General features: G+C 40.9%; 1 protein-coding gene across 1 annotated transcript in view; it reads left to right on the top strand.

Moving 5' to 3' along the window:
• The window catches only part of FAM49A (family with sequence similarity 49 member A), an 84,696-nt gene extending 62,597 nt beyond the window's left edge, over positions 1-22,099 (top strand). The window contains exons 4-13 of the mRNA XM_015423773.1: positions 4,465-4,544; positions 9,246-9,367; positions 10,371-10,476; positions 11,859-11,995; positions 12,093-12,170; positions 13,293-13,409; positions 13,503-13,582; positions 18,573-18,699; positions 21,008-21,078; positions 22,029-22,099. Coding sequence (XP_015279259.1) covers positions 4,475-4,544; positions 9,246-9,367; positions 10,371-10,476; positions 11,859-11,995; positions 12,093-12,170; positions 13,293-13,409; positions 13,503-13,582; positions 18,573-18,699; positions 21,008-21,078; positions 22,029-22,092 — 972 coding nt within the window. The 5' untranslated portion in view covers positions 4,465-4,474 and the 3' untranslated portion in view covers positions 22,093-22,099. The remainder of the gene's footprint in view (positions 1-4,464; positions 4,545-9,245; positions 9,368-10,370; positions 10,477-11,858; positions 11,996-12,092; positions 12,171-13,292; positions 13,410-13,502; positions 13,583-18,572; positions 18,700-21,007; positions 21,079-22,028) is intronic.
• The last annotated feature ends 1,018 nt before the right edge of the window (positions 22,100-23,117 follow it).

Raw genomic sequence — 23,117 nt, 5'->3', positions numbered from 1 at the left:
TTATAATTTAACTCAGAAGTTAAATTTGTAAATACGATCACAATAAGGGTGAAGAAACAGAAGCAAGTAAAGCACTTTTCCATTCTCTTTGGATTTGTCAAATCACAAAGGAGTGAGAAAGGAGTTGTAGAGGACTGAAATGGAAGGGGTATGTTGGTGAATACTAGTTGCTTGGTATGTCTGTAGGGGGAGAGGAAGCAGCAAAAGAGAAGTGTTGCCTTCATATCCCACATGTGCCCTCTCACAAAGCCCTGATTAGACCATCTTGATAACAGAGTGCTGTGCTACATGAACCCTTGGGCTAATTGAGCAGGGCTGCTCTTGTGTTATGGGTGCAGTCAGCTAGAGTTTCTCTTCATCCAGTATCTGAAACTAAGGTCTGAAGAAGGTTTCAGATTGTAGTTTATAGGAAACCCTGGTTAGACTCAATAAGTGAGGGACTCATCAGTGAGGGACATCATCTGTGGATGAGGAGTATGTTTTCCCAAAACAGGTTCCTAATTTGTTAACTATTTCCATAAATAACATAAATTACTTTATTAACTGGCTCCATAAATTACATGGATTTTATGTTTTGGATTTTATGTTTAGACTGACACAGCCATAGATGTCTTCCCATAAATAAAGACAAGGACTATAAAAGGTCACAGTGTAAAATGGTGGATATTCTATACAAATTCTAAAACAAATGAGGAACATGAAATTTAACAAAGCACAGTTGAAAAAGCCAACTTTCCCCATTATAATAAAGAACTGAGCTTAAGTGCTACAAACAAAACAAAAACAAATTATTGAAATGAATTGATATGTTATTCCTGAACACCTAGAGTCACAATTTTTGTGAGATTTTAGAATACTAAAAAATACACCAGGAGATGATTCTCAAATGATTCAGAGAACAGGAGAGCACAGTCCCTGTGTTGCACTTAGGAGCTTGCATGTCTCCATGGAAGAGAGTGACAATGCTCAAAGTTCTGGTTCAGAAATTACATAGATAAGAAGCTGCTTGCTAGCATTCACTAATGGCATTAGTGTTGACATTCTCTCTCTCTCTCTCTCTCTCTCTCATTCTCTAATGTCATTAGTGTTCACACTCTCTCTCTCTCTCTCTCTCTCTCTCTCTCTCTCTCTCTCTCTCTCTCTGACTTTATGGAGAGGTGCAGGGAACCACTCTATGTTTCCTGTTCCTCTCCCAAAGTCTGCAGCAATGGTGCCATCTTATAACAGTACACTGCAGAATACCCAGGGTTCGCCACCAAGTACACACTTGAGAGGAAGCCACAGTTGACCCATGACTAGTTTTCTTTTATATCTGTATGTGTAACCATATGGTTGTTGCAGCCAATTTTAAATAAACAGCATATAAATAGAATGCTGCTCTGTCACCACAGACCCCCCTTTCTTGCTGATTCAGTGCACCAGCTCTATGCAAAAAGTATGTTTGTGACATAGTTAGGGAAATCAGGTATGAGACAAATTACAGCCCTCTTTTTACCCCTGCTGGTATATGGGAAGATACCTTAGCCCCAGTGGGAGCAAGCTGAGGAGACCTGGTTGGCTCTTTCTGGTGGTATGAGGTTTGTTTGGAATTTGGAAGCATCCAGCTCTGTTCCACTTGTCATAGTGTTGAAACCGTGGGGCAAGGGCGGGCGTCTGATCGCGTTTCCGGTGGTAGTTCTGGCGCCCGCCCATGTCCCCTCGCAAAAAGGTGGTTTTTTTTCAAAGTCTCCACGGATGCGCACAAGCAGAAGAAGAAGAAGAAGAAGAAGAAGAGATTGGATTTATACCCCGCCCTTCACTTGGAGTCTCAGAGCGGCTTACAAACTCCTCTCCCTTCCCCTCCCCACAACAGACACCCTGTGAGGTGGGTGGGGCCGAGAGAACTCTGACGGAAACGGCTCTTTTTCAAGGACAGCTGTGCCAGAGCTTGCGACTGACCCAAGGTCACATCAGCAGGTGCAAGTGGAGGAGTGGGGAATCAAACCCGGTTCTCCCAGATCAGAGTCCGCGCACGTAACCACTGCACCAAACTGCACCCAAGGGAGCATGCGCACATTTGAGTTTTTTAAAAAAACAACCCCATTTGCCCCGCGCCCCACTTCTTTGCCGCGCCGCAGGACTGTGGAGTGATCGGCACCTCCCCCCTACCATGGGACCTCCACGGGACCTCCACGGTAGGTCTGCTTGCGCAACCGCACATTTTTTAGCCCCGGGGCAAACAGTCACGCTTCCCCCCTGCATTTTCCTGCCCGTGTGCCCTCAGCCTTTATATTGTAATCTAATTTCATTCTTATAATGAGGTAAGTCTGTTTTAAAGTTAATTTTGCAAGCATACAATCACATTATAATCCAAGATGCATTATCTTTTGAAATGTATATGTTTAGCGTGAACTTTGCAGTGATTTAAGGAATTGTATTCTATTCATTGACCCTTCTATATGACAAATTAATGGCAGTGAAATAGTATCAATGGGATCAAGTGTGAGGTTCTGAAAGAGGTTTATCTGTGTTAGAATTATTTGCATTAAATTACAAACTTTAATTTAAAAGTGTAATTGATTATGCGTGTCTTGGTCTTGCATTTTTAGTGTATTCTAAAAAAATGTTCCTAATTTGAAAAGATTCAACATAACTGCTCATAGGGAGCAGATATGCAGTATAGGGAGAGTATATGCACATGGCCATTGAATTTTCAGACTGTGCCACCCATGCTTTCCTTGCAATTTATTGTGGATGTACTAAATGTGGTCAGCCAAATCTTGGGAGAGTCTCCAAGGCCAGCTAAACCATCAACTAATTTTACTCAAGATCTTGGTCTATAGTTCACAATCAAGTGCTTTCAACAATAAGAGAAGTTGCTATGTATACAAGGGAATCTGTTCTTAATGAGAAGCCACAGGAGACTGTCCTAGACCTAGACTGGACATTATGGGATTTTGTGTTGTTAACTCTTCTTGTTACAACAGATATAGCTTCAGTGAACACTTTTTCTTCATTGTAGTTCAGATTCCTTGAAAATCTTTCCTTACTGAAACTTTGGGGATTCAGGAGGCTATATAATAATGTCTTGTATGGAAATTAATTCCCAATTAGCTCAGCCAGATGACTCCACAAAAATTTCTAGCCCCAAAACATTTTTATTGACCCAACTGCCCCCATATACCAGCTCAAGTCATTTTGCAGCATAGCAGTAGCTGAAATGGAGAAAACCCTGCCAACGTCTGCCTAATAGCAAAAATCAATGAGTGGCTATTTATAAGTTGAAGTTACATGAAGTAATAAAATATGAATATGTTTGATACAGAAGCACTGTAAACTACCAGGAGCAGGTGAATAGAAAGGTGGTTAAAATTAATAGAAGATATTTTTATATAACCAAGCTGGAATTGAATATATTTTATAAACCTAAATAAGAATACATTCAGTGGGTAGCCATGTTGGTGTGAAGCAGCAAAACAAACTCTGAGTTTGTTTAAGTTTGAGTTTAAGACCAACAAAGGTTTATTCAAGGTATGAGCTTTTGTGTGCACACACACCTCTTCAGATACAATTAAATGGAAATTACCAGTCCATACGTATAGGTAGAGGGTGAGCAGTAAATTAGCATACAGCTCATTGAAAATGTTTAACAAATTTGGTTTGGTCCTTGAATCTGTTAAACATCTTGATTATGCTGTATGCTAATTTGCTGCTCACCCTCTACCTCTATGTACGGATTGATAATTTTCATTTAATTGTGTCTGAAGAAGTGTGCGCGCACATGAAAGCTTATACCTTGAATAAAATTTTGTTGTCCTTAAAGATGCCACTGGACTCAAACTTTGTTCTAAATAAGAATAGTTTTGCTTTTATGCTTTTCTTGTATAAGAAACAAATGGGAAAGAAGTGGTCTGTGTTCATATCTCATTAGAAATGTTGTGCAAACAAAAAAATAAATCAGAGATTTGGGAATCCCTGGAAAAAAATCTACAAAATCTATGTGACCAGAGGCAATAGCACAAAAGAAATTAGCGTGAACGCCACTGGCAGTGATGCATTTACCTTATTACTTTCAGTAATCTGAAATGTTGTCTTGTTCCCAGCCTCAGTAATTAAGGCAATTTCTGTTATCTCTTTGGTTGCTTGGTGTTCCTTCTATAATTAGCTGCTGGGGTGGATCCTACTGCTGTTCTACCACTCCACTGAGCAAAGTTTGAAGGCTTCCTACAATCTAAAGAGTCTTCTTTCAATGGAAGGCCACTTAATGTAGGCTGGTCGAAGGATCCTTGGATGGCGGTTGGATCCACCCCACTGGATGTTGTTTCCGCTGCTCCCTAATAGTCTTCCTTATGCTTTGTATTTTCATCAGAGATAAGTGTTATTGTTTCAGAGTGAATGAGAAGAGCACAATGTGTCAAACCTTTGCTTTTGTTAGTGTCCTAATTGTGCAGCTGTAACTCTTTATGGTTTTGTTGCATTCACTAGGTTTGCTGGTATGGGTAACCTTCTTAAAGTCCTTTCCAGGGAAATTGAAAACAACCCACATTTTTTCCTGGATTTTGAAAGTAAGTTCAAAGACTGGAACGTCATTTCCCCTGATTTAGGAAAAGGTTGAGAAGGAATGTATAAGCCTGATTTGCTTTAGCAGATAGCCATACAAATGATCTGACAATGTTTTCAATATTTGTTCTCCCAGAGCACTTTTCCTGTTCCTTTTCTGTTTTTCAGGAACTGAATGGGAATCTTTTAAAAGTTCTCAACTTGCACAGAGTTTGATCAGGGGCCAATTTTTTTTTCTTTGACTTTGAAAGTGAGCAAAGCTTCCTGCCTGGCTTGCATTCTTTTCTCATTTTTATTCCTAATAAATTGCATGCATTAATGTACCATAATGTATGGTGATACAGCACACACCACTTACAGCTTTCCAATGTCTTCTCAACAGCTAGCTGCTCAGATAATTCAAAACCCGAATACCATGTTTCATAATCATTAGCAAGAATTAAAAGGACCAGCTAATGATCTAATGCTGTCATGTAATCTGGCAACTTTCTGGGCAAGGGATTGCTGTAGTTTGCTTGTTTGGCTGTTAGCTTTTTAATCTGAGAATGTTTTTAAACAAAGACTAGAACCTCCAGAAAGTGGGTTGGATCCAACCAACTTTTCAGTTGATGAAAAAGGGAGGAAAGTGTCCTCTTTGACCTCCAAAAAAGGTATGCTGAGGATCATGGGAACTGTGTGTACAAAAGCCATGGTAGATAGGGGCTGTAGTAAGGCGTGGAATTAGGTGAAAGAAAGTGAAAAGACTGGTTAGATCCAACCCAGTGATTCCAGGGACACTATAGTATACCATTCTGACATTAATTTTATCAGAGAGAAGAAGAGTGGGGCAGCCCTCAGGGTCCTGTGCTTCGTAGTCTTTTCTCCCCTCACCTCTGGATATACAAACTGATCATTGTAAGTGGCTTGTGGTGTATTCCAAAAGGATTTATAGGCAAATTGCTTTGCTTTTTAAAATTAAAAGTGTTGGTTTGCTGCCTTGTAGATCCTGATCAGGTGGAAGGGTAGCATAAAATCATTTAAAATAAATATATGTGAGATTCTTTTTAGCACTTGGTTATCATTGTTAAAACGAAACAAGCAGACTTCTGATGCCTGCCCACAATTACTTTAATATTTATTTAGATTTATAGTCAATGGTTTTGTATCTACCTGACTTATGAAAGATAATGTGAAATCATTGTTTATGTGGCACCTTGCTTGTCATTGTTGAATTAACAGAATTATATACATTAATTCTAAAAAGTGATTGAAAATGAGTGCATTTCACTAAACTACACAAATATATTTTAAAATTTGGTTTTCAGATAAGTTTTAAGTCATGTTGTTTGGGCACTTTCTTGAAAATTCATTTATAACCCACCTTTCTTGCTGAGACTCAATGCGGGTTACAAAATAGCATAACACATCAACAAGCCATGCAGTACGATTAGGGTAATAGAACTGGAAAACAATGCAAAACAAACAAACAAAAACCTTATCCAAGGCCGAGTTCAGACTGGCAGTTTGAAGTGGGAAGGAGTCGTTGCAAAAAAGAGCCAAAACAAACTTCTGGGTTTTTCTGGTCACAGTACGCGGACTGATGCGGGAGCATACCAGGAGGAGGCGCAAGGGAGTGAGCGTTCACACTGTTGGCCTGGAGGTGCGGCTGTAAGTGGCGTTTTCCTCGCGGCAGACATCTATGTGCCTAGGTGCCTAGGCGCAGTGGCAAATAGGGCAGGATCTGGCTGCTGTGGGCCATAGGCACATCCAACCACATCACTACCCCTTCTTCAAGGCAATCACCTGCATCTTCCTGGTGCCAGAGTGAGGCTAGGAGGTCAGTCAGCGTAAACAGCCGGCACACATTATTAACACGGGCTGTTCCTGACTTTTAGCAGTTAGCGTTCACACTTCAGGGAAGCGGAATGAAGTGGGATAAATGGGCTCTCCAGGGTTTGCTACCACTTCACCAGGTATCTTTTAAACCCAGGAGGCAAGTGCTACAAGACGGGTTGAGTACGGGTGGGGAACGCCGGACAGATGTGCCTGTGTGAACAGCCCCTTTAATCCGCTTGTGAAACATTCCTCACACGACCCTATATCGGGGCAAACTGCCAGTCTGAACTCGGCCTAAGTGTGTCCAAAAGAAGCTAGGGCTCTGTAGGCAATAATCAGAACCTTGAATTGAACCCAGTAACAGATTGGTAACCAGTGGAGTATCTGCAAATTGAGTATGACTGAGATGCTCCACTAGAGTAATTGGGCTGCAGTGTTCTGTACCAACTGGAGTTTCCTAGTTGACTTTAAAGGCAAATTCATGTGGAATGCACGTGCACTCTTTTCCATTTGTAGGAGTTAGGATCCAATCCTTTGTTTATGAAGTGGAGGACTCTTTTTTTCATATGACATTAACTCCAAAGCAATCCCCATGTAATAATCAGCCTGCAGATATTTCAAAACCAATGTCTGGTGAAAAATAGATATTAATGAATTAACTATAATCTGTTGTGGTTCATGGTGCTGGAGGTAACATTTGTTTGGCTTTGAATATGGTAAATAGTCCCTTACAGAATTCATGCTGATTTTTCCTCAATAGCTTGGGGGAGGGATTTATTTATTTATTTATTTAGAAATACAGTGGGCATACATAAAAGAAGGGAAAGAAAAAGGGGGGTTATACAACATAATTGCGTTTGTTGAGGACAATCATGTAATACAAAATGTATAAGACAGAAAATACTTTCCCTTACATCTCCTTTGTTATAATTTTAAGGTATTATCTATAATATACAATAGTTCTTACTTCTGTTGGGATATGATTATAGTCAACATTTGCTGTTGAATTTTTAAACTTCATAATTAATCTATTTTGACTACATCATTAGGTTCATCATTACTATGAATTCAATAATACACATTTTCGCCACTTCTACATATTCATTAGAGCATTTAACAGATAAAAATATATCAAGGTGTGAAGGAAGGTCTATTATATATGTCATATCAAGAACCCTTTTGTATTCAAGATCTTATACTTAACACAGATTTTAATTCTACTTCTTCCTTTTGCGCTCACTATTTCTATCCATAGTGCTTCTGTAAGCCAATCTATTTCTCTTAGATTCTCAGTTTTACTGGACTGTATACACTCTCTGACATACAGAGCCACTCCACCTCCAACCTTTCCCTCCGTATCCTTCTGATATAATTTATATCCAGAAATCACTATACCCCACTGATTATCCTCAACCCACCAAGTTTCTAAAATGCCTACAATGTCTATGTTCTCCTGACACTAAGCATTCCATTTTACCTCAGACACTTCTAGCATTTGCATTTAAACATCTATAATTCCCCAGGCTTGCAACCTTCCTCCTGTGGCCTCTAGACCTTGTCAGGCAGTCAGTATTGTTTGTCACCCTCTCAGTGGCCAGTCCTAATCAATTTCCCTCTAGAACAATAACTGCTATCTCTTCATCCCTTAGAGATGAGCCAACCCAAACCAGAGGCATTCCATCTCCTGTAGGCTTTCCCTCAGGATTTAGTTAAAAAATTGCTCTGCCATGTTTTTGATTTTAAGCACCAGCAGCCTGGTTCCTTTTTGGGACAAGTGGAAGCCATTTCTTTTGTACAGGTTCTGTTTTTTCCAAAAAGCCATCCCAGTGCCTAACCAACTTAAACCCTCCCTACACCATCATCTCATCCACACATTGAGACTCCTAGTTTGCACCTGTCTAGCTGGCCCTACGTGTGGAACAGGCAGCACTTCTGAGAAGGCTACCTTAGAGATCCTCTCTGGCCTTGAGTCTCCTGCCTAGCAGCCTACATTTTTCATCCAGGACTACACAACTACATTTCCCCACATCGTTGGTGCCAACCTGTACCATGACCACTGGCTCCTCTCCAGCACTGTCTGTGAGCCTATCTAGACCATGAGTAATATCCACTGACTTCACACTAGACAGGCAAATCACTATGTTCACAGTATGTGGGTTCACAACCCATCGATCTACACACCTAAGGATTGAATCACCAACTTCTAGAGTTTAAGCTAGCTCTGTGACCTCAGTTTTAATCCTTGTGCTTTGTTTGACTCTCTGTTTAACCCCATATGGCAGTAAAACTAGTCAAGAACCACTGCGCCTGTTTAGAACTACACTTTGACTAGCATTTGAAACCAGCAAGATTTCTGTCCCTCTTAGGAGAGAAGGGGTGTGTCTTTTTTAACTCACTCAGGTGCTTTTGGATAACTCATATAGGCATAGGTTATATGAAGGCAGGCTTGTTCGATGTTTTGGGGCCCACTGCATTTCAGAATGAATGCTTGAGACAGTGTCCCTCTTCCAACCTTGGTAGGAACCCTCTCCTACACCCCTCTGCCTCCATTAAGTAATGTGAAGCTTGTGATGAAGATGTTGAGTGTTTATAGCTGCAGGGCCCCTTGTTGCCAAAAACATGATCGGGAAATTTGCTGAGTTTGTACCCCTTTCTCCCCAATGGGGACCCAAAGCAACTTACATTATTCAGCTCTCATCCATTTTATCCCCACGACAACTGTGTGGCGTAGATTAGTCGGAGATTGTTGTGTGACCGTTCCCAGGGTCACCCAGCAAGCTTCCATGGATGCATCAGATTCAATGCACTATTATTAAGTGAACTGAATTATTGTTTCACGCTGGTTCAATTTGCAATCTACTGCTTTGAATTGTCTGCTTTCTTATACCCAGATGCTCAGCCTACAGAGGGAGAAAGGGAAGTATGGAATCAAGTCAGTGCTGTGTTACAGGATTCAGAGAGCATGCTGTCAGACCTGCAGTCCTACAAAGGAGCTGGACAAGAGATTAGAGACGTATGTTAATCACAGAAGAATCATCACTCTGCAGTATTTTGCATTCCACTCTGATGGGAGGGTTGTTTTGATTTTTTTTTTAACTGGGTGTTCATGATTATGAACAATTAAACCAAAAATCATGAGAATGTTTCTGATTTAGTTAACCCTTTGTCTCAGAGACTGCCACCACACCCAGGTAATCAGAGGAAGTTGCCCAAAGAGTAATCTCACTGAGGCTTGTAGAAACGCTCCCTTGACATTAAATTAAAAATGCAGAGGCTTGAATCTGACTAGTGTTTCTGGGGTGGAAGAATTTCTACCAGCGGAATACAATTTCCCTGCCTTCTGCTATGTCCCAAAGTGCATCCCTGAAACATATCTCCTGGGTGACCCCTGGGAACAGCATTTCAGGGGCAGAAATCCTTTCACCTATGGCTGGATCCATGCCAGAGCTACTCCTCTTACATGGACCACACACACATTACAGATATTTTCTAAATCTGTTTTATCTATGAATAACTAAGAGGACAGATGACAAAGTCTGCTGTAGGAAGAGAGCACTGCACATTGGTGATTTCTAAGCATGCCTGCCAGTTCTTCTCCTAATAGTGAACCTCCAGAAGAGTCTTAACAAGCAGCTTGGCTTTAGGATCTGCATCTCTCTCTGATTTGCAAAGATGTTGTCATGATTACATTGCTGTTCATTTATTCAGCTCCCTCAATGCACATGATGTTTTATATGGTGATGTACATAGGGGGAAAATAACACCTCTCTTTATCAAGGAACTCAAACTAAAAAAATTCAATAGAAAAATGAGGGGAAAGGCATGGCTAACAGCAGTGGATTTTAATGTAATTGTTTGAATCTGCTGAAAGAATTAACTCCTTTCTAATATATGAATAGTCTTTATGGGATATTGGATTCAGGAATATTCAAATGTGGGAGCACGCTGGGGTGCATTATGGCTGTTTTGTACCACAGTCAATGGCTGTGACATTGGTCAAATTTTCTTTTCTTCAGGCAATACAAAACCCAAATGATATCCAGCTACAAGAAAGAGCCTGGAATTCAGTCTGTCCCCTGGTGGTGAGGTTGAAGCGATTTTATGAATTTTCTCTCAGATTAGGTGAGGACCTGCCTAATAGTCCCAATAGAATTTATTGGTTTATACCTTCTGAATGCTTTTTGAGGGGAACCTCCATTATGCCAGTTTGATATCTGAATTCAGAGTGTCTTTGCCTTCTGGTGTGTGTGCGTCTGAATGTTACTCGTCCATAGCTCAGTGCTAACATGGGGGGAAAAAAATCCTTTGACATCTCCAAGACTGGTATTATATGCTGCCAGCCACCTGTATGCAAAACAATACTTTAATGGTCAGGGACCGGCCTATCTGAGGGACCGCCTTTCCCTGTATGTTCCCCAGAGAACACTGCGATCAGGATCCCAAAACTGCCTGGACCTCCCTGGCCCTAAAGAAGTCAGGTTGATGGTAACCAGGACGAGGGCTTTTTCATTTGTACCTCCGTCCTACTGGAATGAGCTTCCTGTTGAGATTAGAGCCCTGCGGGACTTGTCACAGTTCCGCAGGGCTGTGAAAACAGAACTTTTAAGGCAGGCGTTCCGATAGGAGAGATGTCTTACCAGCAGCACCCTGTGTGAACTCCGATCCAATACGACCTAACGAGGGGGCACCGCTGAATGTGTCCTTAAACTGCACTTTAGTTTTATCACCATCTAATGGATGTTTTATACTGATTGGTTGTGTTTTAACTGATGCCTTGTGTTTATATTTTATTGTGTATGTATACTGCTTGTCAGTTTTTGGAAGCCGTCCTGAGCCTGCTTGGCGGGGAGGGCGGGGTAAAAGTGAAATAAATAAATAAAAATTAATACTTGTGTTGCAAGGACTAGAAAGAGGGATCTAGACAGGGGATGTCTTGAGAACTTGGAAGAAAATGGACCTGCATAATGGTATGCAATAGATAAGTCGAAGAAGGCTGATTTAACAGGGCCTCTGCCTCTAGATTCTACGTACATGTGATTGGATGGAAATATCAGCCAGGAGGGACTTGCGACAAGCATTTTTCACAGGTGTGGACTGGTTTTCAGTACAATTAAAGAACTTGAAGGTTCTTTCCTCCCCCCCCCTCAAAAAAATTATTGGCTGGACATGGGTCCTTCAAGGATTTTATTTGTTGAACACATTGGTTCCAAGGTGTTATGAATTATTCCATTTTCTGAGGTTTGCAATGAAAATAAAATAATGCAAGAGGCTTTTTCTCTAATAATGACTGGTGAATAAATGTATGTGTGGACAGTTGTGTAAAAGCCAAGCATAGTGTTTTGCTAATAAAGTTTTGAAGTCTTTAACCTGTTGACCTGCCCAGTAAAATGGCAGTACAGATTTTGTTATGCAATAGTTTGAAAATGACTTTTTAATCAATGAAACAAGTTTGTGCTATTTCATTTTCTTCTCTCTCTCGCCCCATACACACTCTCTTTTCCCAGAGAAAGCACTGCAGAGCTTATTGGAATCCTTGACCTGTCCACCCTATACACCAACGCAGCACTTAGAGCGCGAGCAGGCCCTTGCTAAGCAGTTTGCTGCCATCTTGCATTTTACTCTCCGTTTCGATGAACTCAAGGTTAGGAGAAAGTGGTATGGGATGCTGAAATACATTTGTTCTGTGTTAGTAGTTTTGGAAGCTGATTTCATGGACTTAATCATTTACTTTTTTAAAGATGAGGAACCCAGCAATTCAGAATGACTTCAGCTATTATAGGAGGACAATAAGTCGCAACAGAATAAACAATATGCATGTAAGTGAGGTGTTCTTTTTTTTCCCCCTTTCAGAAGCTTACTCTATACCAGAAGGTGATATGTTGATATTTGTTGTTATGTTGACACTGAAAGCAGAGTTCATAGACATGTTTACACCACAGTATACTTAGAAGCCGTTCCCATAAGAACCTGGTACTGCAAATGCACTTTTAGGGATCCATTATCATGGATAGAGCTTCCGTACCAGCAGGTGGCAAGGCTTTTGGCTGACAGACTTAGAAATTGATAGAGTTTTTGGTTGACAGGCTTAGCAACTGATAGATATGTTGGTCCCAAGGATAAGACTTATTCACATTTTTAAGTCCTTATTCGTTAAGACTTTATCTGTTTTAGTTCTTTGTATTTATATCTGAAAAGAAACCATAGATGTGGTAACTGTGCTACTAAGAGAATGTTAAAGGGAGCATTTCTTTATTGTAATTCCTAGAATCCCAAAAGCTACTGTAGGTGCCCCTAGAGACTTGGAGATACTTAATAAATTTTTCTTTTTTTAACTTTGAATAATGGATTGTCTGCTCCTCACCTCCATGCCAAAATTCCCCTCTGTTTGAAAAGTGGTTTGCCTTATGTCAAGGAAGAGTGCTGTTCAAGGAACACAAGCTTAGCTGATATATAAACACGTTAAATGTTCCTCAAACCAAGTCAGACCATTGGTTTGTCTAGTTCAATAGTGTCTACTCTGAACAGCAGTCTCTCTCTCTCTCCAAGATGTCAGAGAATGGGTCTTCCCTGGCTTCTACTACCCAAGATCCTTTAACAAGAGTGTTCGGTCCTGAGACCTTCTGCATACCAGCACTGTACCACAGTCCCACCCCTCAGTGTGTTTCTGTGTGTGATAAGTGCTGTCATGTTGCTTCCAATTTAGGGCAACCCTATGAATTATTGACCTCCAAAAGGTTCAAAATTAGATTATGCTTGTTCATAATACAAGTTGTATGTTAAAATATTGTTTATATTTATATTGAAAATAAAAATATTCTATAAAATAATTAGATTATGCTTCAAACATGATTGCTCAACAGTGTGACTGGCCGTCTCCATGTTTGTGGCAGCCAGTAGGACAAGTTAGCTTAACTATTATTTCCTTGTGTTTCCCTCAGCTTGACATTGAGAATGAAGTGAACAATGAAATGGCCAACAGAATGTCCCTATTTTATGCAGAAGCTACACCTGTGTTGAAAACACTGAGCAATGCTACAATGCGCTTTGTTGCAGAGGTGATGAGACTACAAATATATGTTCTGAAAACAGAAAGCAGACCACCAGGAAATACCAAATGACTGATCCATTTTTTTCTTCAACTTTCCCAGAACAAAACCCTACCAATTGAGAATACGACAGACTGTCTAAGTACGATGGCCAGTGTATGTAAAGTCATGCTGGAAACACCGTAAGTTAGTTGTAAAAGAGGCAGAAATACATATTTTCCTTTTTGGTGTAACAATACAAAGATTATTAAAAGTTTGTTAATGTAGTTTATGACTTTTAGGGAGCTCATTCTGCTGTAAGGCTGGAGATAGCCAATAGTTACTTCAGAGAGAAGATGAGGCTTAAAAGGTATTATGGGCTGTGTGGTATAGTCATTATGTTCTTTCTGTTACAATCATTATGTTCTTTCTGCACAATGCTTTAAAAACACGCATAATATATTTGACTTATTATTTATTTATTTATTTATTTATTTATTTATTATTTGTATTTATACCCCGCCCTCCCTGCGGGCAGGCTCAGGGTGGTTTACAGAGGTCGGTACAATGTACCTAGACAACATAAAACTTTAAAACAGCTTAAAACATTCTTACATTTAAAGTGCTTGCAGTATTAAAAATTCCTTAAAATTAGATGGCGTGCTTTAAGATATCCATCCGAGTTCTCAATTCAGCAGTCTTCCAGTCTGTTAGGGCCAGCTCAGTGCTACAGATGTTCATGTAGCATAGTTGGTGGTCATGGTGGTGGCTCCTAATTGAAAGCCTGGTGGAAGAGCTCCATCTTACAGGCCCTGCGGAACTGCAAGAGGTCCTGCAGGGCCCTGATCTCTTCCGGGAGCTCATTCCACCATTAAGGAGCCGCCACAGAAAAGGCCCTGGCCCTGGTAGCGGTGAGCCTGGCATCTTTGGGGCCCAGAATGATTAATCGATGTTGCAGCCCTGACCGTAGTGCTCTCTGGGGTATATATGGGGAAAGGCGGTCCCTCAGTTATGCCGGCTACAGTGGGATAAAAGAAACAATTGTGTAACCTGTGGGTAATGATGCTTCCATCTCAACACTTTCAGTGACCAGTGGATAAACTTCCCTTGTCACAAACTGAAAATTCTTCATCAGTTACAAGAGACATCTGCAAGGAAACAACCTGCATTTTGAAAGTTCTAAATGGGTTCACAGATTTTTTTTTATCATGGATTTTAAATGATGCCCACTCAGCAACCATGCTTTTCTCCCATCTGAATTTTGTTTTTTAATTAAAAATGTCTTTTGGCTGTGATAAATACCCATTTTGATGGAGGGAACATTATGCTTTTAAAAAACTTTTTAAAAAATTCCTGTTGTACAGAAGTGCACTAGTACTATTTAAAAGTATATCAGAAGTGTTATTTAGAAGTAATTCTGATTTTTTTTAAAAAAAAAAAACCTGTTTGTAATGTTCTCCGTTTGCCTGGATGGCCAAGGCTAGCCCCATCTTGTTAGATCTCAGAAGCTAAGAAGGTTTGGCCTTGGTTAGGACTTGGATGGGAGATCACTAAGGAAGTTCAGGGTGACTACGTAGAGGCAGGCAATGGCAAACCACCTTTAAAAGTCTCTTGCCTTGAAAACCCTGTACACAATGTTCTCAGGTTGAACTATTAACAAAAAACTGTTATCAAGGGGAAGTACTTTTTAATTAAAATAGACTTTAATGTAAATACACTTGTATATCAGAGCAATTATTTTCAGATACTAATGGCATCACTGTAGCCAGCACTCTTCAGTGAAAGTATCTCTCCCACATTCCCGCACAAACAATATACTGTCTTCTTCTACCCTTCACCCTCATAACATCTAGAGGTCTCTATAGTGCCATTCAATAGTGCTGAGTCCATGAGCACCTAGTGCAGTTCATGCAGCACCAGGCGGATGTAGGCCCGCACAGACAGTGACATCAACACCTGTGCTGCTGTGTTATGCACTAGCTTTAGCTTCTGGAGCAGAGTCAAGGGCAGCCCCGCATAGAGAGAATTACAATGATCCAGTCTGGAAGTGACCATTGCAGCCAGGACACTGGGGGAGAGCTATGGGCCCAACTGCCTGATCTGCCTCAGAAGGAAGATAATCTGGGCATGGGGGTGCATATAGATGTTGAATAGCATTGGGAAGAGAATCAATCCCTGCGGCACACCACACATGAGTCTAGGAACACCCCCAGGCTCTTTACCTTCAGCACTGGTTCCAACGGGGCCCCGTCAAAGGCTGGGAGCCCAATACCCAACCCCTGACCCCCACAGCCCGGGTGCAGGACCTCCATATTTGATGGATTCAGTTTCAGTCAGCTCTGCTTTAACCATCCAGCCATGGCTTGTAATGTCCTGTCCATGTGCTCAGGGGCAGAGTCCGGGTGGACATCCATTAGTAAATAGAGCTGTGTGTCATCTGCATACTGGTGACAACCCAGCCCAAACCTCCAGATAATCTGGGCACAGGGGTGTATATAGATGTTGAATACCATTGGGGAGAGCATCAATCCCTGCGGCACACCACACATGAGTGGGTGCCACTGAGACAGCTTCTCCCCCAGCACCAGCCTCTTTCCCCAATCTTGGAGGCGCACCCCAGCCATTGTAAGGCTAGTCCCCGTATCCCCGCATCAGTGAGGCAGTGGGTCAGCTGCTCATGATCGACCGTATTGATTGCTGCTGACAGATCAAGTAGAATCAGCAGCACTGAACTGCCTCGATCCGGATGTCTCCAGAGGTCATCCATCAAGGCGACCAATACCGTCTCCATTCCAAGAGTAGGTAAAAAACCTGACTGGAAGGGACCCAGGATGTTACCATCTTTCAAGAAAGCCTGGAGCTTTGTCGCCACCACCTTCTCCACTACTTTACCCAGAAACCTTATTGGCTACTCCTTGGAAGGCCATAGAAACTTGGTGTGATGTTACATCATCCACTGAGTTCCCATATATATATTACCGTGTAGAAAGAATGGATGAAACACTGGGCTGGCTTTTTTTCATGATAGCCTGCATTATTTGTAATATCTTGTGCTGGCCCCTTATATTACACAGTTTAGATTGTCTGGGACATGTGGGATAGGACCTTTTCTGTTGCAGCAGTAGCACTGCAGAATTTCTTGTTTGAAGAGATCCACCAGGTAATTTCCCTCTATAGCTTCTGCACTAGATCAGGGCCTTTTTTATTTTTAACAGTCTTTCCAAACTACGGATCATTCATGCTTTCCAGTTTCAATGTTGATCGTTTTACAGTTTTTCTTCTTAATTATGTATCTTTTGTTTTATTTTCCTCTTAATTATTTTTTTTTTGTTTTGTATTCATGCGCTTCATTCAGTTTACCAAGGGTTCCCCACAGAGTCCAATTTTCATCTCTGCTCTAGTGTGGCACATAAACACAGCATGCTTATTATGTATATGGGAAGTATGATGTTTGAGCACATACAAGTGCAATGGCTTGACTCATCTGAAGAGTTCTCTAGGTGGAAGAAGGGATTTTTGCTGATTTCCCCCTCCAGCTTTCCCCTCATGTTGTTTTGGGGGGAGTCCCCTATGCAGGAGCAGCCTTTTGTGGTCATTGGGCTACAGCAGGATGGAGCAGGTGAGAACATCACACTCTGCAAATAGAAATATCTTTCATCCGCAAAAATGCTCTGTGGGATCAAAGCCAATGTGGGGAGAGATGAAAAAGAGGTTTCTAGTATGTCATTTGGGAACCATGCAACATATTTCAGAGTGTGGTTTGAGCCTCTAATTTTCTATACATTAGCTTAATATAACTTTAATGTTGTATTGCTTTAATAAATCACTTTTAGTGTGCTTTTTATCAAAAGAAATGCTAAACAAACTATACATACTTTCTTCTTAATTAGTAAAAGGAACATTGTGTGACATCTTGATACTTTGCAATGACTAAATGGTCCACTGTCCACACATCTTAAAGTACAAGTAAATTGTAATTACAGTTGCTTAGCTTTTGTGCAATTCATGATTGTGAGAAGAAAAATTCGTCTGATTTGTGTTTTTTGCTAAGAGGTAGTGTCCTGGCTTTATCCTTTCTGACAAATATTTAAAGTTGGAAAAGGGAGGGGGAAAAGATATAGTTGGACAAAAAAGGTCAAAGATCTTTAAAACAGGTTACTTTCCACATGACTTTACCCTTTGAATCAATTGTGTATTTTTACAAGCTTTGATGTTGAGAGATTGGTCATTCTGTTAGGAGAACCTAATGAACCTTGCACTCCTCAGTCACACACTGACATGGTTGTATATAGACAATGCAAACTTATTCATTCTTTAAAAACTGAACTTTCTGCTATCTCTCTAATGGACATGTTTGGTGAAAGTAATTGTTTGACAGTTCCTGTAGATCTCTGGAGATACAACTGTGTTTTTGGAGCCTAACCCTCATTGTAATCAAGGCACCCATATTTCACACATTTCTATTGTAAAATTAAGGGCTGCATTATTAAATGGTTCCTTAGCCTAAACCAGATGCAGTGGCAGTAGAAGAAAATCAAGGTAAAGTGGCAAGTATCCAGCAAGCCAATCAGCAGAATTAATCTCTAATTAAGCTGTGTTTTGTTAACAAAGGGATTGTTGCACAAGCCATAGCACTGGGTATGGTATGATCATCGCACAGTTATTATTGCTGACTATTCCTGTCTTTGAAATACTGTGCTTTAACTGCATTATTACATTAAAATTTAGATCAGCTTTCTAATGCTAGTGGTATTCCTTGTACAAACAGAAATTACTCTTTGGATATCAGTGGGGTTTTCTTTGTGAAACTGCATACTGCTTTTAAAAACTCCTTCCGCTAGCAAAATGGCTTTTTATCTAGCAAAAGTGGAATAAATTCTGAGTGTGTGTTTATGTGCATGTGGCTTAAGATATTAACCATTTCATAACCATACTGGAAATGCTGCAACTAGTACCATTCCAAAATTGCATTTGGTATTGTATCATGTTTGATGCTCGCTGTCCTATTTATGATTCATCCCAAATCCCCCTATTCCATTGTTTTTAGCCAAATCCGAAGGGTCAGTGATATACAAGAGACTGTCGTTGGAAAAGATCTTTTGCGTACACTTTACATTGCTTTGAAAATGAGTTATTTCTGATTTGAAATATAAAATAAAAGCAATTATTTTGTTTTGTTTGTTTTCCAGAGAAAGAATACAGAAGTAGGTTCACTAGTGAAGAGACCCTTATGTTCTGCATGAGAGTCATGGTTGGTGTTATTATTCTCTACGACCATGTCCATCCTGTGGGAGCTTTCTCCAAGGCCTCGAAGATTGATGTAAGAATAATAATGAGGGTTTCTTGACTGAGCAAAAGTTTTGTAGGTGGTACAAATGAGACACTTCATTTATGTCTTCATCGGTAATCTAGCTTCATGTGTCAGTCTTTTTTCCCCTTTTTTTGTGCCGCTTTGGAAATCTATCTGATGTTAGAGGAAGGCTCCTTGGAGGAAGGTTATATCCACACCAAGATTTAGTTCATTCTAAAAGTTTAGAATAGCCTAAGGGTAGTCCTTGGGCATAGAACGTTGGGTGGCATGTCAGCAGGAAGGATACATTTGGGGTTCACTGACAAGTGTCTGGAGGAGTAAGGAGGGGAAGTTCCTTGAATAAGCCTTTGAAGTTGCATCATCAGGAAATTACCATTTAGGAGCAAAAGAGAACTTTGTGACAGTCTGGCTGTCTTAGTAGAGGTCAGTTCAATATCAGGGCATACTTAATTTATATTTTTTCTTACTGAGACTCAAGGTGGATTATACAGGTAAAAATGCAATCAGAGCAGTATTGTACACACATCCAACAATGCAATATAAAGGGATTCTTATAGAATCCAACTATTACTGTAAATTGCTGCCTCTCTACTTCATTTATGTAGGCCCCGGTCACACGGGCCAGATATCGTGGGGGGGAGGCGTGGCTGTTTGCCCCGGAGCGAACTACCGTGTGGCCGCTGGATCAAACGTCCGGCCGACATCCTGTGGTTCGGGGGGAGGTGCCGATCATACGTCAATCCTGCGGCACGGCTAAGGAGCGGCACAGCAAGGGTTCTGGGTTTTTTTAACCAAAGTGTGTGCATGCGCCATTGGGTGCTTGTGTGCATCCCATGGAGACTTGGGGGGAAAAAACCTTTTCGCGACGGGACATGGGCGGGCGCCGGATGCCACGCGCTACCACCGGAAACGTGATCAGACGCCTGCCCTTGCCCCACGGTTTCCAGAAACTAGTACCTCGGAGGTACTAGTTTTTTATGGTGCATCTTCGGCGGGAAGCCTCGGGTTAGCCACGGGAGATGTTGCGGTTTGATCGCGCCCGGAAAATCCACCTATCTTCCATCTCTGTAGCGTGGCTAATGCTCCGTGTGACCGCAGCCATAGTTGAATTCATTTAAACCATTAAAGGATGCATTAAGGTATTCAGTCAGTAGGTTGGATTGAGCACATTTATGCTAGAGCTTTTGCACATGTGGAAACACGAGGAAAAAAACCAGGGTAGCCACTCGCACAAAATTAAACTTACAGTATCACTACATGCATTTCCATTTATGCACAATCTTGAGCAACCAATTTCTGGGCACTATAATAAATAGGGAGGGAAGTGCTAGGTGTTGCACAAGATCGTGCTCAAGCTGAACTGCAGTAAGTCTATGTTTCTGCTTGCGCATTGGTGCATCTAAGCAAATGTCTGTAAGACTGGTTTTTGGTTGATTGTAATGGTTTTAAAATGTGCTTTTGGCTGTGGTCACACACACTAAATAATCCACTTTCAATCCTCTTTCCAACTGGATCTTGCCAGTTCACACAGTAAAAATCCAGTTGGAAAGTGCATTGAAAGTGGATTATTTAGTGTGTGTGATCGCAGTCTTTGTCATGTATGTTTTAAATTGTTAGCCTCCTTCATGGCCCTTGTTAGGGCAGAAAGGCAGGATATAAATTTTTAAAATAAAATGAAGTAATCTTACAGGAAAACAAGTAGCAAGATCACCTTGATCAGGAAGACTAGAAAGACAGTGGTAGGCAGGACAGTAGTCCACTATCTCTAGGGTCTTGGCATGCTTTACTGAGTTTAAGAGTTTCAAAATAGAATTGAGTATGATAAGAAGACTTGAGGTAGGCAGCCAAAGAGAATAAATTAGGTTATGCAGAAGATCTCAGACATTCTCGAACCAGATGATGCATCTTTTCTAAATGAATCTAAGCATAACATACTTAGAATATCATGGCTAACAAGTTTTGCTTGTGACCAACATGAGGGCACCAAATTATGTTCAAGGAGATAAGCTCGTTGTGAATATTGATTTCCTTTGGTCAGCCATGTTGGTCTGAAGCAGTAGAACAAATTTTTGAAAAAGTGTGCATGCACACGAAAGCTCATACCTTCAATAATTTTTTTTGGTTTTAAAAGGTGCCACTGGACTCTAAATTTGTTCTATTGATTTCCTTTGTTTTCCAACAGAATAGAGGCAGGAGAGCTATCCTTCTGATCTCACCTACAATTTGGAGCAATGAATTATCCACAAGTTCTGACCAGAATAAGATCCCCACCCTTTAATATTCTTAAATACCTGCATGTTTTCTTTTCTTTTTTCAGATGAAGGGTTGCATAAAGGTTTTAAGGGAACAGCCTCCAGACACAGTTGAAGGACTGTTGAATGCTCTCAGGTATCAACAACTCTTTTGGTACCTTGATTCTGTAATCAAAATTATTTTGTATTAGTAATGTGAGGGGCTTTTTTTTAACTTTGTCTTTTCTGTGTAATAGAATTAGGGTTTCCAGATTGCAGCTCAGAGGTCTTTCCATGCCTCCTTTGAGTTTAAATGGGATCCTTGGTTAGTATAGCAGATAGAAAAGGAAGGTAACGAAGGATTCCATGTGGTGCCAAATAGGGATGCAGAGGCTTATGGGAGAAACCATCATTTAGTAGTAGAAAATATTATCGGCCTGTAAAAAGTCCAAGGCTCAGTCTCAGGTTAAAAAGAATATCAGTTTGTGCATATTGTGAAAGATGTCACAGAAGGACATTAAGTGTCTGCACATGTCACATTTGTTTAGAATGTTCAAATGGGTACACATGATCTTCATAGATTGTTCGCAACAAGTTTTCAAGTGTTGATAGGGGGAGTTGAGATAATGTCCCAGGATGGAAAAAAGAGGGTGCTGCAACTAGTATAAGAAACAGGTAGGTAGCAGCAGAAGTGGTGAGGGAAGTAAATGTGCTGGCAGTACAGCAAAGCTGAGTTAGGGCGGCAGCCCTACAACTGCTGTTTTGCTTCCATGTAACCTGTAAATGACAGGCCCTGTCTCAACCTGTGGATGATTCTTATTGCTCATTCTTACCCAAACCACCTATAATAGGATACTAGGAGCATAATAAGGCAACTCTTTGAAGAAGTTTCATTTGTGTGCATAAGTAGCTTTTATTTTGTTTTAGGGCTGTAAGCAGTTTTATCTTTTTTGTCGTTTCCAAGTGTGATGTTTGGTTCTTGCTAAAGTGGCCTTGGATAACTCTTCAGTGTGCATCCGACTGTTTTTCAGGACAACTAAGAATGGTTGGAAATTGCCCCAGTTTTTCCACATGGTACCATTTTGATTGTTCTTTTGTGATTTCTAGGTTCACTACAAAACACCTGAATGATGAATCAGCTTCAAGACAAGTTCGAGCAATGCTCCAGTAATGCCCTCTTTGGACAAGTGGACTTTTGTATTATTTAGAGAAGATGTTTGTTTACATAATTTAATAGTGTGTGGTGTTTAAATACATATCTGTATTTACATAACAACTGTTGCTACAGTATGTGGACTTGTATTAATACAGTGACTGACTCTGTATGGAAGAGCATCGGTTTATGCTATTCTTACTCTTTGACAGTTTAAAAAGGTACCTTACTTTGAATGTGTAAATGACATAATTGTCTATGTGCCTTGTTTTTTTAATGCTTTTGTGGATGTATGCAGTAAATTTGTTTTTGCTGTGGTGGTCTCTGAGCAGTTCCACATATGAGAATGTACCTGAGAAGACTTTGGTATGGAAACTTCTGTGGTTCTGAAAGGAATTCCCTTGTTCTCCCTTCAACTAGGCTATTGAGTACAGGACGGGAGAGCAAAACATGTGTGTCACAACAAGTGGAGCTAACCAGTCCACTATAAGACCTCAGACCTGGAAGAACTTTCAGGCACGTTTGTGTGATCCCCTCTCCTCCATATTCCCTTGTGTGCTGTGAACTCAGCCATTATATCTTGGTTCCCATTGCATCTGAACAGGCACATTCTGGTTTGCTCTTGCTCTGCCAGTCCAGATTGGGAACTGGGGCATGCACAAGCCATGCGTTGGATCTGGCTATTTGTCAGCAGAAGGGTCTGACAGCCACAGATCTTCCCTGTTTTCCACTCCACCCCAGCACTCCTGTCTGACCCCAAGAAAATTTATACCTGGTGTTGCAGGACTGTGTGGGGTAATAGCTGCTCAGGTTGGGAGGCTTCGGTGGACAGAATCAGTGTTGCTGCAGTGGAAGAAGTAAGGTATTAAGTAATGATGGCACACAAGCGAATGAGGGATCATGTGAGCAAGACTGATGCTTCTTCCAGATTGTTTCTATAATGCTAAGCCATGGTCTCTGCAGCACATCTGAACAAAGCCTTAGTATATAGTGGTGGCACTCCTTTAAAAAAAAAATCCTACAGAGGAATTCCTAAAGTCTCC

The sequence above is a fragment of the Gekko japonicus genome, unplaced genomic scaffold (assembly GCF_001447785.1).
Source record: "Gekko japonicus isolate JY-2015 unplaced genomic scaffold, Gekko_japonicus_V1.1 scaffold121, whole genome shotgun sequence".
NCBI classification, from domain to species: Eukaryota; Metazoa; Chordata; class Lepidosauria; order Squamata; family Gekkonidae; genus Gekko; species Gekko japonicus.
This window is presented reverse-complemented; position numbering and strand designations above follow the sequence as displayed.